This window comes from Geotrypetes seraphini, chromosome 11, assembly GCF_902459505.1.
Source record: "Geotrypetes seraphini chromosome 11, aGeoSer1.1, whole genome shotgun sequence".
In the NCBI taxonomy this organism is placed as follows: domain Eukaryota; kingdom Metazoa; phylum Chordata; class Amphibia; order Gymnophiona; family Dermophiidae; genus Geotrypetes; species Geotrypetes seraphini.
In genome coordinates this window covers 117,773,917-117,790,992 of record NC_047094.1, presented here as the reverse complement: position 1 = coordinate 117,790,992, position 17,076 = coordinate 117,773,917, and the positions used below count along the sequence as shown (strand labels likewise).

Below are 17,076 nucleotides of genomic sequence, written 5' to 3'. Positions count from 1 at the left end.
ATTTAATGTGCCTCTTAAGCTTTTGTGATCTTATGTAGGTGGCTCCTTTGAAGCTGGCTGGTATAAGTATTTTTTCTTCCCTATTCGTGTGGCGATACTTCTTAAGTTCTCCTTATACCGCCTCACCTCTGTTGTATTTGACTTAGACCTTTGCTATTTACACTCCTATGTTATTTGTCGTTGTACCCTCTCCTCATATCCTTTATTTAACCCCTGTCAACCGCATCGAACTTTAAGGTGTATTGCGGTATACAAATAAAATCTTATATTATGTATGTTATGCTATTCTATAGTAAGATGGAGATGCTGGAGGTAGAAAGTTTGCAACCATGGAAAAGTTAAGGATGTGAATGAAAGCAGTGAAGGAAATAAGAAGAGAGAGAGAGAAAGAGAGAACTAGATCATGGTTTCCTTTAAGGACATTATTGGGTTTTTTTCTAAATTCCTCAATCTTGTGCCTTTTAACAATACAATGCAATTTTTATTTGTATACTGCAAATACCTCAAAAGAAGCTCAAAGCAGTTAACAAAGACAATAATCAATGCAATCAAAACATTTAAAAAAATTACAACTTTTTCAAAACATATTCTTTAAACAAATGAGTTTTCAAGGACTTTCGAGTGGAAGAGAACATTTTGGTATATTTTAACCCTCTTATCTTCGGAAATCGAAAGGGCGACTATTGTCTCATACCATAGAATGTAGTATCTGAATAACACAACAATGGAGGCCTATAAGATGACACCTCCCCTTGACGTATTTGAAGCACCATACAGCAGTGACATAGCAGGGGTGAGTGGTGCCCGGGAAGGTCTCTTGGCCAGTCAATTGTTCTTTGCTTTCAGACCCTGACAAATGCCAAGCAAATTGCTGAGTGCTGGTCACAGAGGTTTTCGATGGTCCGGCGATGATCTGGCAATCTGTATGCTATATGCAACTTGATATTTTGATGTATTGTAGGGTTTGGCCAGTTTTCTTGGCCTTAAATGATGTTTGTCGTTGTTGCGACATGTATGTCATATGTAATTTGATTTTTGTTTGTAAGCATGTAATTTGTTTTATAATGTATGTTTTTTGGAGTGATTTGTACAATAAATGTCATATCTTATTTTGTATATAAATGTGTAACTCACCCTGGATAAGAGTGAGGGATAAACAAAACAAGCCAAACAATGACATTGCCAAGAGATTTACAACCACCTACACATTTCAAGAAGAAGTCATTTACGCGTGACTCAATTACTGCCATTGCAGTGCACTCCTACCACCTTATGGAATTAACTAGTGTTTTAGCCCGTTACATTAACGGGTGCTAGAACAGATGTCTGTCTGTCTGTTTTTTTTTGTTTTTTTAAATTTGTCTCTCTCTCCTTGGACGCTGTCATTCTTTCTGTCTGTGTCTTTCCCTGGCCCCCTGTCTGTCTATTTTTATTTCTAACTCTATCCTCTTCCCTCAATCCTGCATGTGGCCTTTTTTCTTTCTCCTCCCCACTTCCTTCCAACGTCTGCTCCCCCTGTCCTCCACACTTCCATTCGGTGTGTCTCCCTCTCTCTACCCCTTCCATCTACTGTTCACCCTCTGTCTTGCCCCTCTCTTCTCTTTCCATCCAGTGTCCGCCCTCTCTCTCTCTCTGTTCCTTATGGCCTCTGTCCATCTCCTCCTTCCTTTTCCCTTGGTCTGGCATACCTTCCTCCTTCCCTCCAAGCCATTCTCTCCCCCTCTGCTCCCTTTCCTCATTTAACTACTTCATTGGGCAGCAGCAGCATTCACAATTCATTGCTGTTGCTGGCTTCAGGTCTTTCTCTCTGGCCGGTCCTGTCTTCATGAAAACAGAAAGTAGGCAGTACCGGCCAGAGAGGAAGGCCTGAAGCTAGCAACAGCAGTGAATTGTAAACGCTGCAGCTGCCTGAAGCACCCGAGGCAGACGCTTCTCTCCCATCCCAGCCCAACCCCCACTGACTCTGTGACCCTCCCAGCAAGATGACTTTAATATCAAACCTCCCTCCAGCGTTGGCAGCTGCAGCACGCTAAACAGGCTGCTTCGCAGCTTTCTTCTGCCGTTGAGTCCCTCTGTCGCGTCATTGATGACGTCATCAGTGACGCGGCAGAGGGACTCAACTGCAGGAAGAAGCCCGAAGCAGCCTGTTTAGAGTGCTGCGGCTGCCAACGCTGGAGGGAGGTTTGTGCCGGTATGTGCAGAACCGGTATGTCCCTCCCCCTCCAGTATGTGTGCAGCACTTTGCGCGGCGCATCCTCCCATGATCCTGGGTCGGCCATAGCGCTCCAGTGTGGGCCCTAACCGCGCATCCGCTCTCCTGCCTGCCACGGACCTACGGATCACGGAAGCATGCAGGCAGGAATGCGTATGCGCGGCTAGCGTTTTATTATATAGGATACGTGGCCCAAGTGATTAGAATATCTGGCCTTGAGTATTTAATTAGCATTAATAGGGAAGAATAGTGTTAAGTGTGCTAACAGTTGGACTGCCCAATGCTATCTCTATGTAGTTATATTTGTCTATGTTATCACACATTTATCACAGTGAACCTGACACATGAATGGTTAAGGACAGATGAAATGAAACATAAGGATTTGCCTTGATAGCGATCGAGCAATAAAAAAGAACCCGACAAGATAATAAGGCTAATTAATGACTTTAACAAGCATTAATTGGAACTTAGATGTCCAAAGACTGGACGCGATTCTCAAAATAGACGTCTACAATTTCATGGACGCCCATTGGAAAAAGTCACTCCTAACAGGATAGGCATGGGTGTGACTTTGAAATAGATGCCCATTTACAGAACCACATGCTGCTGTGTGCCTTGTTCCAGAACTACCCTTCACATCCGACCTGAGGAGCAAAAATCCCAAGCTGGGAATCAAACCCAGGCTCAGATCTTTCCTCACAAAATAGTTGCAGTATAAAGTACCGTTAGTGATACATCAGGCTCTGTTTGGACAGGCACCATGGTATTTGCAGCAAGCATTGAAGACGTATATACCTACTAGGAGACTAAGATCTGAAACAGCCAAGTGTATAGTGGTGGACCCTGTATACTATGTAACTACAAGTTCATCAGCATTTTCTATAGCATGTGCAAGCTTATGGAATATATTACATTACATTGATGTCTTCTATCCCGCCAATACCTTTCAGCTCTAGGTGGTTTACAACAAGAAATTAGCCTGGGCATTCCCAGGGAGATTACAAGGTTGATAGCTATAGTATAAGTTGGGATCTGGGAAGGGTCAAGTTTCAAGTTTTATTTAAATTTGATGAATAGCTTATTTAGTTTTACTAAGTGAGATACAACATTAATAACGGTGTGGTGTTGGAACAGTCATTGGGGACGGCCAGAATAGATTGTCGAGAAACCCAGCAGGGGAAAAGGACACGATAGGTGAGAAAGAACATAGGAGAGAAGGAACTTGATGCTTTCCAGATGTCACAGCCTGAAGGGTTAGGCAAAAGCCTAAGAATTTCACTAGCAATGTAAAGTAGGGAGGGCAGGATATGAACTGGACCTCATTGGTCATTGTGCACTAAGGTTCAAAGGACTTGGCAGATGAGATAGAAAAGATCAAAGAGTTGTTCAAAGGGTTAGAATTCGATCTTTGATCTCAGTGTTGCCTGCAAATTGTGAGGAACCTCAGTTTATGGTTGCAAAATTGGTTTAGTGAACATAAGAACATGGAACACACTGCCATAGGCTGTGATAGGACAGAGTACACTCCAGGGTTTTAAAGAAGGATTAGATAAATTCCTGAAAGATAGGGGTATTGAGGGATACAGATAGAGGTAGAGATGGGATATAGAGAGAGTTTAGATAGAGACCAAGGGGATTTAAGGGTTCAGATGATCACCGTACAGGTCATGGGCCTGATGGGCCGCCGCGGGTGCGGACTGCTGGGCGCGATGGACCTCTGGTCTGACTCAGCAGAGGCAACTTCTTATGTTCTTATGTTCTTATAAGAATAGCCTTTCTGGGTCAGACCAATGGTCCATCAAGCCCTGGAGCCCGTTCTCACAGTGACCAATCCCCCCTTTGCCCCAAGTATATTAGATAGATTGTGAGCCTGCCAGGACAGACAGGGAAAAATGCTTGAGTACCTGAATAAACTCATGTAAACCATTCTGAGCTCTTCTGGGAGAACGGTATAGAAAATTGAATGAATGAATAAATAAATAAATAAAACTAGTACCTGGCCAAAACCCAAGGAGTAGCAATATTCCATGCTACCGATCCAGGGCAAGCAGTGACTTCCCCCCTGTCTTTCTCAATAACAGACTATGGACTTTTCCTCCAGGAACTTGTCCAACCTCTCTTAAAACCAGCTATGCTATCCGCTCTTACCACAACCTCTGGCAATGCTTTCCAGAGCTTAACTATTCTCTGAGTGAAAAAATATTTCCTCCTGTTGGTGTTAAAAGTATTTCCCTGTAACTTCATCGAGTGTCTCCTAGTCTTTGCAGTTTTTGATGGAGGAAAGGGTTTTTTTTGTCTCTTGATTCAAATTTGCATATGTCACTTTGGGACATCTGAGGGGGGGGCACAACCAGTAAATATAATACACTTGCTTTGCTTCTCTCCTCCCCCCCATAAAATCCCCAGAAGGCAAAAATATCATTTATATTGAAAATATTCAGAGCTTCCAAAACATGAGTAGGGTCATGAGTTCCCTTAGTCCCTGCCAGTTTGCTGTCACGAGGCCCTCAACTGCTCTGTTTCACTTGGTGAGTGAATATTTATTTCATATTTGTTGGATTCAAATGATCTAGTCACATCTATGTTCATTATTTGCCAGAAGGAGATGCATTTTTAATTAGTTTAGAAATAGGTCAATCCAGCACACTGTTTCACTGCCTTGGTATCCTCAGACACTATCACCCCAAAGTCCCTCTCTTAAGCATAGTTCAGGAGAGGGACCTTGGGATGATGGTTTCTGAGGATCTCAAGGTAGTGAAACACTGTGACAAGATGGTGGCGGTAGCCAGAAGGATGCTGGGATGCATGGAGCAGAAGAAAGGAAGTAGTAATGTCCCTATACAGGCCATTGGAGAGGACGCTCTGGAATGAGGGGGCATAGGATGAAGGTGAAAAGGGATAGATTCAGAAGTAACCTTTTTCATGGAAAGGGTGGTGAATGCTTGGAATGGCTTTCCAGTGGAGGTGGTGGAGATGAAGATACAGCATAGCATAACAGAACATAAAATTTGATTTCTATACCGCATTATCGTTAAGTTCTATGCAGTTTACAATAATTAAATAGACAATTGATTAAATATTTCAATTCCCTAAAAATTCAAAAAATAAATGTGTTTTCAATTGTTTCCTAAATTCTTGAAGATCCTTATCCCAGGAAGATACTTATAGGTAGGCTATGGCAGGTGTAATTTAACTTTTCAGCTTTAAAAAGAAGCAATTCCTCCATTGGACCCTGGCCTTTCCCGCTTAATTAACTGGAGTTTGTCTTCTCTTTTCTCTGTTCTGTTTTTTGCTGCTGCCTGTGGTGGATAGATTTGACCATAGACGGAAATGATCTATGCCTGAATCCCTTCAGGTTCTCAATCCGCCAGTGCCCTCTGCTGGCAGTACAGCAACTTACAAGGGGGTGCTGAAAAGTTCTCAGCCCAACCACCCTTACTACGCCACTGCGTACCGGTGCTTAAATGAATTGAGAAACACCACGTGAAACGGCACGCAACGTCAAATTTAAAGCGCCTACCAGAGGCTAAATAAAAGGTGCCGGAATCGCACCTTTAAATTTTTTGCAGTTTTGAGCCACACTTGAAAAAAGCAAGATGAAAGGGGAAAACTTTTGTACTTTAAACACATTTTATTTGGGATCAAGTAAATTATTTATTGGAAAAGCATGTGGCATTATCTTATGATACAGTACTATTTGGTATGTCTATGAGGAAAAAGAGCCAAATATCATCACATAACAATAAACTATTATTGATAATGACAGGAGTCGACATTCAGCATATCACAAGTAATTGGAAAAATTACAGTAGACTCAATTACAATTTCTGGTGGAACTCATTATGTCTCATATATAAAATGGAAAGAGCAATAGCTATACAACAAGGAAGCTATAAGAAATTTCATAAAATTTGGGAGCCATTAACTTCTTATTGTAATGAGTAAACACCATTTTCTATTGTAATATACACCGTCTAATGAATGGGGGGAGGGGGAGGTATATTTTACATTTTTACTTATTGGGGAAATAATAGAGGAATGATGGGAGGGGAGGGTGTAATTTTATGTATTGTAAGATAAATCAGAAAGATTGTCAAGTGATGTGTTTAATTGTATTGTTTGTGCACTTGATGTAAGATTGAAAACGAATAAAGAATTAAAAAAGAACAAAAAAAACCCCACATTTTATTTTATTTTCATAACATTCAGAATAACTTACAAGGTCAACATAAGGAAAAGGCCAGTGCAGAATAAGTCTGAAACGTATCAGAATTAGGGCTGTATGCTTCACTGCGTTCACATCTTTTAATGCATTTAACGCAATTGTCTCTTTTTCCATTGCATTTGTCTCTTTTTCCATCCAGCATTGCTCTCTCCCTCTACCCCACATTCTAAATTGTCTCCCCAAAACAGCTGCCTTGCTGTCACTGCATCTCCAATAGAGCCACCCAAGTTGTCACTGCCCCCCCTCCCGAGAACTGCCTTTGCTGTCACTGCCCCCCCCCCACCCCCCCGGAGAACCACCCTTGCCACAGCTGCCCTCCCTGGAGAGCTGTCTTGCCACTGTCGAATCATGCCTCAACCTGCGGCCAATTCTGCTCTCCACCTGATGCGGTGCACTATATCCCTCTCTCTCTCTCTCTCACCCTTTCTCCCTCCCTCCCCCCATGGTCTAGTCCGATGCAGTTTGGTCGAGTTGGGTCTCTCTCCTCCTTTCCCCCCTTCTCTCTAACCTTTCATAGTGTTAGCAATCATAACAGAACACTGGCTGCAATCTAGGTGGCTTCAGTCCTTGCTCTCTTATATATACAGTATATTGCACTATACAGCAGGAAACGTAAGGGGGCTCATTATGTGATTAATCAAACGACTAAAATTTTAATCGCGATTAATTGTGCGATAAAATTTTTTTAAATTGCTATACAGCCCTAATTAGAATGGAAGTGATTATGTGAGATACGCGGAGAACAGAGACAAGAAGGAAAAAGAAAGTATTTTGAGAAGAAGCGGAAGGCTTTTGGATGATGATGAAATCCCAACACTTTCCCGAGGGCAAAAAGAGTGAATGAAGAAAAAGGGAGCACCACGGAACAGCCTGAAGTTGCGGTTTGCAAGCAAGTTCTAGAAAGAGGGAGAACGAGGGCAGGAGAACATTTCAGGAAAGGACTATATTCATTCTGTTTCGGGACTGGGTGAGAGAAGCTCTTCTATGATTCCTGTTTGCTTCTGGACTTGATGGAGGTATGGAACCATCATTGTTGGCTGATGAATTTTGCCAGAATCAACGCTAAGTTCTTCCGCACAGCCTGAAAGGAAACAGACCAAAACATTCAACTTTCTGACATATGTGACATATGATTTATTAAAATGTATACAAGCTGAATATCCAAAAAAAAAACCAAAAAATAACCAACAAATATTCAGAATAAAGCTGCTAATAGTGGAAGGAAACAGGCTGAAAGGCAAGTAACTAACATGAAGAAAAAGACCTCAGTGTTTCAAGGAAACAACCAAGAAACTATATGTTCAGTTATAAACTGCCATACAAAACACATCCCAGGTCAAAAAACTCCATGGAAAAGATTCATAAAGATACAGTTTAAAATACACAAGTTAAACTGCAAAAAAAACAGCAAAAAACTGTAAAAACTTGCACTTATCTTCCATTCATCTCTCACAAGCAGTGGAAATAAATATCCGTTGCTCCAATACGGAACCAGACACACTTTTCAAAGAATGAACTCAGTATTCCCGACAGGCCCTGTTTCGCCAAGTGGCTGCGTCAGGGGAATATCTTTAGAAAGAGAGCAACTGCTTCAAAAAATCTTCCTCGGGAAAATGGCCGACATATGACCATTTCGATTTGGTCAATCAGCTGTATGAGCCATGTTGTTTACAAAGATAAAACACATTGCTTACACTGGGCTCCTATGCAGGCCTGTATATTAGGGGAGAGTGTGGCGTGGCGGTTAAAGCTCCAGCCTCAGCACCCTGGGGTTGTGGGTTCAAACCTACGCTGCTCCTTGTGCAAGTCACTTAATCCCCCCATTGCCCCAGGCACATTAGATAGATTGGGAGCCCACCATTTAGGCCTGGTTTTAACTGGCCTACATGGGTGCACCTAAGTTACGCGATGGACACAGGTGCTAAGTGCAATTCTGTAAAAGGTACGTGCACCTTGTAGAATATTGCTAAGCGTCTTTCGAGTTGGCGTCAATTTATTGGGCACCATATATACTGTAGAATCAGGCTCTCGGTTTCCAAAATACAACTAAGGGCATTTAGATGCAAAACTGGACATGTGTGCCAATTAGCGCTAATTAACACCGATTATAGACATTTATTGGTTGTTAATGGAAATTAGTAGCTAATTTAACAATTCAGCTGGGCACACTACTTATTCAGTCGTACCCTATAGCTTGTGTACTGAACTTTGTGTGCCAAGCATCAAATTTTGCACATAGGTCTATGGAATTAGAGAGAATATGGTTCTTAGCATTCATTTCGATGACCTCATTCTTGAAATATTTTCAAGTTTGTTCCCCCAGATATATGTGATTTTGATTATTATGGTATTGGTTTGGGTACATGCACTGTGTTGAGTAGTCTTGGGGAATTGGTCAAGAAAATTATTCAATAATTAAATATTACTAAGGCATAGAGTGCCTGATTCTATAAACGGCACCTAGTGGCACCTACGTTGTAGATGCCGCTTGGCGTGGTTGTCAATAAACCGATAGCCGTCATTAATAGAATCACGCCTAGTGGCACCTAAGGAGACTTGGGTGTTCTGAAGATAAGCGAAGCTTCATTAGGCCAGCTTTTCACTGGCCTGATTTACCGGTGCCTACATTGGATGCCTAATATTACCTAATAACACCTAATAACACCTATTCTCTGCCCCCTAAACACACCTACTTTTTTAGTCATCCATAAGCGTGGGAGCGTGTCTCCACTTAGGCGTTACTAGAGTTCAGCACCAAATTCTTAAATTGTTTGATATATTTTTTGAAAGACTGAAAACCAGCGCTGTTCCGCATGGATCCCGAACTTAGGCATCATTAAGAGTCCATAATTGGGGGTGCCTAATGTAAGCATCCTACTTGTACAGCGAGGCCCAGAGAGCTAAAGTACAATGCCTGAATTTTTCTCACCTTCTTTCTATTTGTAAGTGTTGGTGATATCTACACGGGTGTTGGCGCCCACTCCCTTGGTACTAATGTTCCTTCCAACGGAAGTTGTGTTGGTGTTCACTTTTTCCTTCTTGTCGTCTGTCTTTACCCAAGAGTTAATAGTTGCTTTTACTTCTGCATACACAAAAGGAACATCATACTTGACTTTGAGGGCCTTCTCCTTGACAGCTCTTACTGAAGTTGGACCACAACAAAAGATCCCTAGGATACAATTAATGAAAAAAAAAATGGACATATTAATATGAGGGGGCCACTGAAAAATTCTCAGCCCAATCAAGAAGAAATTGATGTGGAGTCATTAAACTTACAAGTTATTCCATACTTTTCCTGACACTTTCATTTCAATGAGACAAATGCATCTAGTAAATAGGCACAAGTATAGGGAAACCAAGCCATTGTGACATCACCGATGGGGTTGGCTCTTAGGCATTGGTGGAATGAGGCCAAGGGAGATCTTGCTTCACCAGTTTGCTTGATTTCTTTGATGGTGTGAATAAACGTGGATAAAGGTAAGCTGGTTGATATAGTGTATCTAGATTTTCAGAAAGCTTTTGATAAAATTCTTCATGAGAGACTCCTGAGAAAATTAAAGTGTCATGTGATAGGTGGCACAGTTCAGTTGTGGATTAAGAATTGGTTATCGGATAGAAAACAGAGGGTAGGGTTAAATGGTCATTTTTCTCAATGGAGGAGAGTAAACAGTGGAGTGCCGCAGGGGTCTGTATTGGGACCGGTGCTATTTAACTTATTTATAAATGATCTAGAAATTGGAACGACGAGTGAGGTGATTATGTTTGCAGATGACGCTAAACTGTTCAAAGTTGTTAAAACGCATGCGGATTGTGAAAAATTGCATGCAGACCTTAGAAAATTGGAAGACTGGGCGTCCAAATGGCAGATGAAATTTAATGTGGAGAAATGCAAAGTGCTGCACATTGGGAAAAATAACCCAAATCACAGTTACCAGATGCTAGGGTCCACGTTGGGAGTTAGTGCCCAAGAAAAGGATTTGGGTATCATCACAGATAATATGATGAAACCTTCTGCCCAATGTGTGGCAGCGGCCAAAAAAGCAAACAGGATGCTAGGAATTATTAAAAAAGGAATGGTTAACAAGACTAAGAATGTTATAATGCCCCTGTATCGCTCCATGGTGCAACCTCAACTGAAATATTGCATTTAATTCTGGTCTCCTTATCTTAAGAAAGATATTGCGGCACTAGAAAAGGTTCAAAGAAAAGCGACCAAGATGATAAAGGGGATGGAACTTCTCTCGTATGAGGAAAGACTAAAACGGTTAGGGCTCTTCAGTTTGGAAAAGAGATGACCGAGGGGAGATAGGATTGAAGTCTACAAAATCCTGACTGGTGTAGAACAAGTACAAGTGGATCGATTTTTCACTCCGTCAAATATTACAAAGACTATGGGACACTCGACAAAGTTACAGGGAAATACTTTTAAAACCAATAGGAGGTAATATTTTTTTTTTACTCAGAGAATAATTAAGGTCTGGAATGCACTGCCAGAGGTTGTGGTAAGAGCGGATAGCGTAGCTGGTTTTAAGAAAGGTTTGGACAATTTTCTTGAAGAAAAGTTCATAGTCTGTTATTGAGAAACTCATGGGGGAAGCCACTGCTTGCCCTGGATCGGTAACATGGAAGGTTGCTACTCTTTGGGTTTTTCCCACGGATTGGCAACCGTGGGAATGGGCTACTGGGCTTGATGGACCATTGGTCTGACCTAGTAAGGCTATTCTTATGTTCTTATGACATCACACTACGAGGGGGCCAGTGAAAAGTCCTCAGCCCAACCAAGAAGAGAATGATGTGGAGCCATGAAACTTAAAAGTTATTCCACACTTTTCTTGACACTTTTCACTTCAATGAGGCAAATGCATCCAGTAAATGGGCACAAGTATAGGGAAACCAAGCCATTGTGACATCACCGATGAGGTTGGCTCTTAGGCATTGGTGGAATGAGGCATTATGACATCACAATAGGAGGGGCCACTGAAAAGTTCTCAGCCCAACCAAGAAGAGAATGATGTGGAGCCATGAAACTTACGAGTTATTCCACAATGCATCTAATCAAAGAGCACAAGTATAAGGAAACCAAGCCATTGTGACATCACCGATGAGGTTGGCTCTTAGGCATTGGTGGAATGAGGCATTATGACATCACAATACAAGGGACCACTGAAAAGTTCTCAGCCCAACCAAGAAGAGAATGATGTGGAGCCATGAAACTTACGAGTTATTCCACACTTTTCTTGACACAATAACACCAGATAAAAGACATGTATGGACTATCCTGGCTGCCAAACCAGATAAACTCATAGCATAAGATATGATGTGATACTACATATGCATATTTGATCTTGATTTGTCCCTGCCATTTGCAGTGCACAGATTGTGGAAGTCTGTCAGCACTGGCCTTAAGAACATAAGAACATAAGAAGTTGCCTCCGCTGAGGCAGACCAGAGGTCCATCTCACCCAGCGGTCCGCTCCCGATGCGGCCCATCAGGCCCATTGCCTGAGTAGTGGTCCCTGACTAACTCTATAACCTATCTCTACTCCTATCCACATACTTACCTCTACTCCTATCCCTATAACCTACCTCTATACCTATCTATACCCCTCAAACCTTTTGTCTTCCAGGAACCTATCCAAATCTTTTTTGAAGCCCTGTAACGTGCTCTTGTTCCCCAACTACCGTAGCTGTCATCCCATCCAAATCTAAAGAAAGGTTAGACCCATTTCACTGATTTTCTGAGTCCTGGGCAAGAGATTTTCATGTCTTACCATCACTTAGCTCTTGGGGAGTTGCATCAAGTACTTGCCATCCATTAAAAAATGATGAAAGGTCATATCGTCTCATCCAGCACTCATTCCAAACATGGTAATTCCTGTAGAAGTAAAGTTAATTGGACATTTCAGTTGTTAATGCTTTTCTCGTGTTGGGTCTTGATGACTCCAATTCATTTTTCTAAACATTTACTCTCCTCTTTAGCCTCATTTCCAAAGAGTACATGGCTTATGAGGTCGCTCTGTGTGTAGTGTTCATGTGCCCCACTCTACCTAATTACATTTCCACACCAAATATTCTGGACATGACCAGGGGTGTAGCCAAGGGTGAGTTGGGGGCTTGGGAGCAATTTGGGTTCAGGCCCCCTCAAAATTGAGGTGCTGCCTACTGGTTTGTCTGGTGGAGGTCTCCAAGCTCTGTCAATGCTTTGTTTCTGAGCTGCCGTGCTCTCTGCCCTGCTTCCCCTGCGCATGCTCAACTTTCTAGTATGGCCTCAAATACCTGGATGTAAAAATAGGGTTACCAGAAATCCGGGGTAACCCGGAAATGTCCTCTTTTTAGAGGACTGTCTGGGCTCCTGGATGGACTTTCCAAAACCTGGCATTTGTCCAGGTTTTGGAAAGCCCCGACCAGTTCCAGCCGCATCTAGAGGGCCTCTGAGCATGCAAGGATGATGTCACACACATCCGCGCATGCTCCAGGCCCCCCAGACGCGGCTGGAGCTGGTTGTAGAAGAGAGGAGACTTTCTGGGGCGGGGCTGGGGGAGGGACCGGGTGGAGCCAGAGGTGGAATGGGGCGGGGCTGGAGGTAGAATGGGGTAGGGTCGTGCGTCTGAGGTTTTCTTTTTCAAAATATGGTAACATTTACAAAAATACCAACTACTGTGGGAAGAATACTGACCTGCTCATTTTTAATTCCAGGTGTTTCAATCATCAGATGTAAACTAAAAACCAATTCATCTTCACTAAATCAGACGCAACAAAGAAACTCCAGAAAAATACATAAACTGCTAGCGGTCAGGTGGCCGAATACGGAGGTGGTAAGTGCATCCGTGCTCTCTGCATCTGGACTCATGCCCCCAAATTCTGTATATGGCATCATAAGTTGCACATCCAATTGGCGCACGCATGTTTAACAAGCCAATCGGCCCCGATAATCGCACTTAGAACCTAATAATTGGCTCCAATTAGAAGTTACGCCCACAACTTGGCAGACATTCTATAAAGTGGTGTGCGTCATTTCTAGTGCGCGAATCTCCAAAGGGGGCTTGGCCAGGCGAGGAGCACGGGTGGATCGTGGGCATTCCTAAATGTTAGGGGCACTGTTATAGAATATGTGTGATCTACGCACAATTTAGGTGCACGCATATAGGCCTGGTTTTCCTTGGTCTAAATGGGTACAGAACATAACATTATACTTATAGACCGCGTTACCAAAAAGTTCTACGCGGTTTACAAAAGATTATAAACATTAAACACAATCGTCTATTTGAACGAGTCAGCTAGTCTGGTGTTTGGAGATAAGAAAGGTTTTTAGCTGTTTTCTAAAATGTCTGTAAGAAACAGCTGTGAGCAACAATGATCGAAATTCTTTTTCATGAGAAGCTGCCTGAGATGCTACAGAGTGATTTAGGAATTTCCTGCTTTTACAGCCTTTTACAGACAGGAAATTGAACAGAGCATGAGTTCTAAATATGCAAATATAGAACGACAGAGAGACAACAGAAACCCCACGTAAAGTCAAGCAAGAAAAGAACAGAAACCCCACCTAAATATTATGTCACATATGGGCTGCTAAGCATGATTCTATAAATAGCAGGAAGCTTTTATAGAATCGCGCTAAGTGCCATGCTAATCAGAGCTGACTTTTTTTGATGCCATATATAGAATTTGGGCTACTGTTTGATAACTATATGGGGACATGCTGGGCACGCCCCTAAGAATCTGTACTTAGGGCCTGATTCTGCAAATGCATATCCTGATGGTAGGTGGTGGCAGGCGTCCTACCGCTGTCTCACAGCCAATCAGGATGCACGTATTTTTAAAACAAAAAAGGGGGAAGGACACCTACATTATAGGTTAGGGGTGGGCAACTCTAGCCCTTGAGGTTTCGGAATCCAGTCGGGTATTCAGGATTTCCCCAATGAATATGCATTGAAAGCAGTGCTTGCAAATAGATCTCATGAATATTCATTGCGGAAATCCTGAAAACCCGACTGGATTCTGGCCCTCGAGGACTGGAGTTGCCCACCCTTGCTATGGGTGCATGTCATGTGCAGAGATGCGTAGAGACACTTACAGATGCCCAAGGCATGGTGTGGGTGTGGTTTCCCCTGGAAGCAGCCTTGGGCATCATTAAGCACTCCTGCGTGTCTCTGTAGGCGCGAGACAGATGGCTTAAATGTAGGCCAACATTTAAGGCAGGGGTCTCAAAGTCCCTCCTTGAGGGCCGCAATCCGGTCGGGTTTTCAGGATTTCCTCAATGAATATGCATGAGATCTATGTGCATGCACTGCTTTCAATGCATATTCGTTGGGGAAATCCTGAAAACCCAACTGGATTGCGGCCCTCAAGGAGGGACTTTGAGATCCCTGATTTAAGGTGTCTCTGAGAAAACTAGACGTGATTCTCCAAAGATCACCAAAGTGCGATTGACGTCCGCTTCTTAGGCGGCTGCTGAGATTGGCATCCTATAGAGAATCAGGCCCTTACTATGCGATAATTGGGGCACTTGCCCCAAGGTAAGTTTAAACATGACCATGCTTTAGTAAAAGGGCCCCACGTTTCTTCAGTTTACCTGTACTTTCTACAATAAATTCCCATAATGCTGCAGTGTCCTGCAATGTCATGCAGCTTCCTATTGGCTGGCAGTAATGATAAGAATGTGGTATTGGACTGGAGGACTCTTACCAGATACTGTCTTCGGATTCTTCCTTGAGATGCTTTCCACTTTTGTCAAAGTACTGATCTATGATTAGATCTCCATTTCCGTCATGTGCGGACTCAAAATTTGTAACCACACGGGTTGGAACCCCTAAGCATCTCATCACTGGAAAGCAGAAATGCTAGTCTTAAATGATGGATACATTCAGGTTTGCAAAGTTCACAATAATTTCCAGAAATAGACAGAACTGTGTGTTCAGTGCACAGCAAATGAAGGTGGAAAATCAAGGGGGGGGGGGGGGGAAGGTTTGGAGGAGCTTTCCTATAACTGGTAAAAAAAAAATCAAGCCCTTCAGACTCAGATTCTACAAATGGCGCCAGAAGTTAAGTGCTTAGATTGGCATACCTAGCCTAACTTAATTATTCAATCAGGCCCGGATTCTATAAATGGTACCGAGATCAGCACCCACCTAAAAATGGTCGCCGATCACGCCTCAGCGCTGTTAATAGATCCACAGCTGTTTTTAAAAAAGGTGCCTTAAATGTAGGCCAGCGTTTTTTAAGTCTACATTTAAGACGCCTGTCTCGCCTAAGGATGCCTAAGGCCACTTCCGGCATAAACCGTGCCCAACATGGCCTCAGGCGTCCTTAGGTGTGCCCAGGCACTTCTGTAAGCGTACGAATGGTGCCTTCAAAGTAGGCGCCTTTTACTGCATCAATTTTTTTATAACGTGTATTCCGATTGGCTAGTGAGATGGTGGTAGGATGCCTACCGCCGCCTAACTTCGGCACGCCGTTACGATAATCCAGGCCTTAGGCTTAATTGGTGCCATTAATTGAAAAGCGCCATTAAAAAGCAATTAATTAGCTGCTGGGTGCCTAACTCAGTAGGTCCTACCACTTCGAGGAAGGCATCTACTCCAAGGTGCTTGACAGAAAGTAGGCGGGGTTAGGGGTGGATTCTGGGTGGGTGTTGGACGTAGTTTGACTGGGGTGCCAGTAGGCGTCTAACTTAGTTGCCCTCATTTAGGTCAAGAAAACCCTGGTATAAATGGAGTGCGCCTAAGATTGCAACGCCTACTGGTGCCTAAGACCACTTAGGCCAGGGGTAGGCAATTCTGGTCCTCGAGAGCCGGAGCCAGGTTAGGTTTTCAGGGTATCCACCATGAATATGTATGAGATGGATTTGCATGCACTGCCTCCTTGAGATGCAAATCTATCTCATGCATATTTATTGTGGATATGCTGAAAACCTGACCTGGATCCGGCTCTCGAGGACCGGAATTGCCTACCCCTGACTTAGGCGGATGACAATTGTGTTCTTTGGCACCTAGAAGTTAGGCAGTGTTTATAGAATCAGGGCCTTAGAGCTTAAACTATAAATATCTGATGTAGGAAGTGTTTAAAGTTATTTTTATCTATTTTCCCACAAGAACATGAAAATAAACAAATCAAAATAAATGCGAGCCATGCTAAATAGTAGATTCCGGATTGTATAGATCGGATCCAAAGCTGCATGCCAAAATATGGGCGTGTGCCCAACTTAATTGATTAACAAGCCCTTAGCTAGCAATAATTGAGCGCTAAAACCAATTATTAGTTAATTGGCTTTGATGAGAAGTTACACACATATTTGGCTGCACATTATTCTATATGGATCAGTGGTGTGCATCTGAAAAGAGGGGGGGGGGGGGGGGGGGGTGACCGGTAAATGCAACAGGGCGTTCCAAAGCGTTATGTGCAGGATTACAGAATTTGGCCTAAGGGTTCATAGTCATTCGCGCGCGGGACTTTGGCGCGCAGACAATTCGGTGCAAGACCCCAGCGCGCCACCTAAAAAGTTACTTTTAAAGAGCTCTGACGTGGGGTGTGAGTGGGGAACCCCACCCCACGTTTACTTCATACTCTTCACGCTGCCGTTGGGGGTTGGAACCCTCCATTATAGAGTAAACGTAACTTTTTCCTGATTTTGTAGGAAAAA

The 17,076-nt window shown here is 43.0% G+C and overlaps 1 protein-coding gene across 1 annotated transcript in view; it reads right to left on the bottom strand.

The window, feature by feature from the left end:
* Nucleotides 1-6,882: 6,882 nt before the first annotated feature.
* The window catches only part of LOC117368871 (protein-glutamine gamma-glutamyltransferase 5-like), a 143,629-nt gene continuing 133,435 nt past the window's right edge, over nt 6,883-17,076 (bottom strand). The window contains exons 8-11 of the mRNA XM_033962615.1: nt 15,123-15,261; nt 12,209-12,312; nt 9,367-9,606; nt 6,883-7,518 (exon numbers count right to left, since the gene is read on the bottom strand). Coding sequence (XP_033818506.1) covers nt 9,374-9,606; nt 12,209-12,312; nt 15,123-15,261 — 476 coding nt within the window. The 3' untranslated portion in view covers nt 6,883-7,518; nt 9,367-9,373. The remainder of the gene's footprint in view (nt 7,519-9,366; nt 9,607-12,208; nt 12,313-15,122; nt 15,262-17,076) is intronic.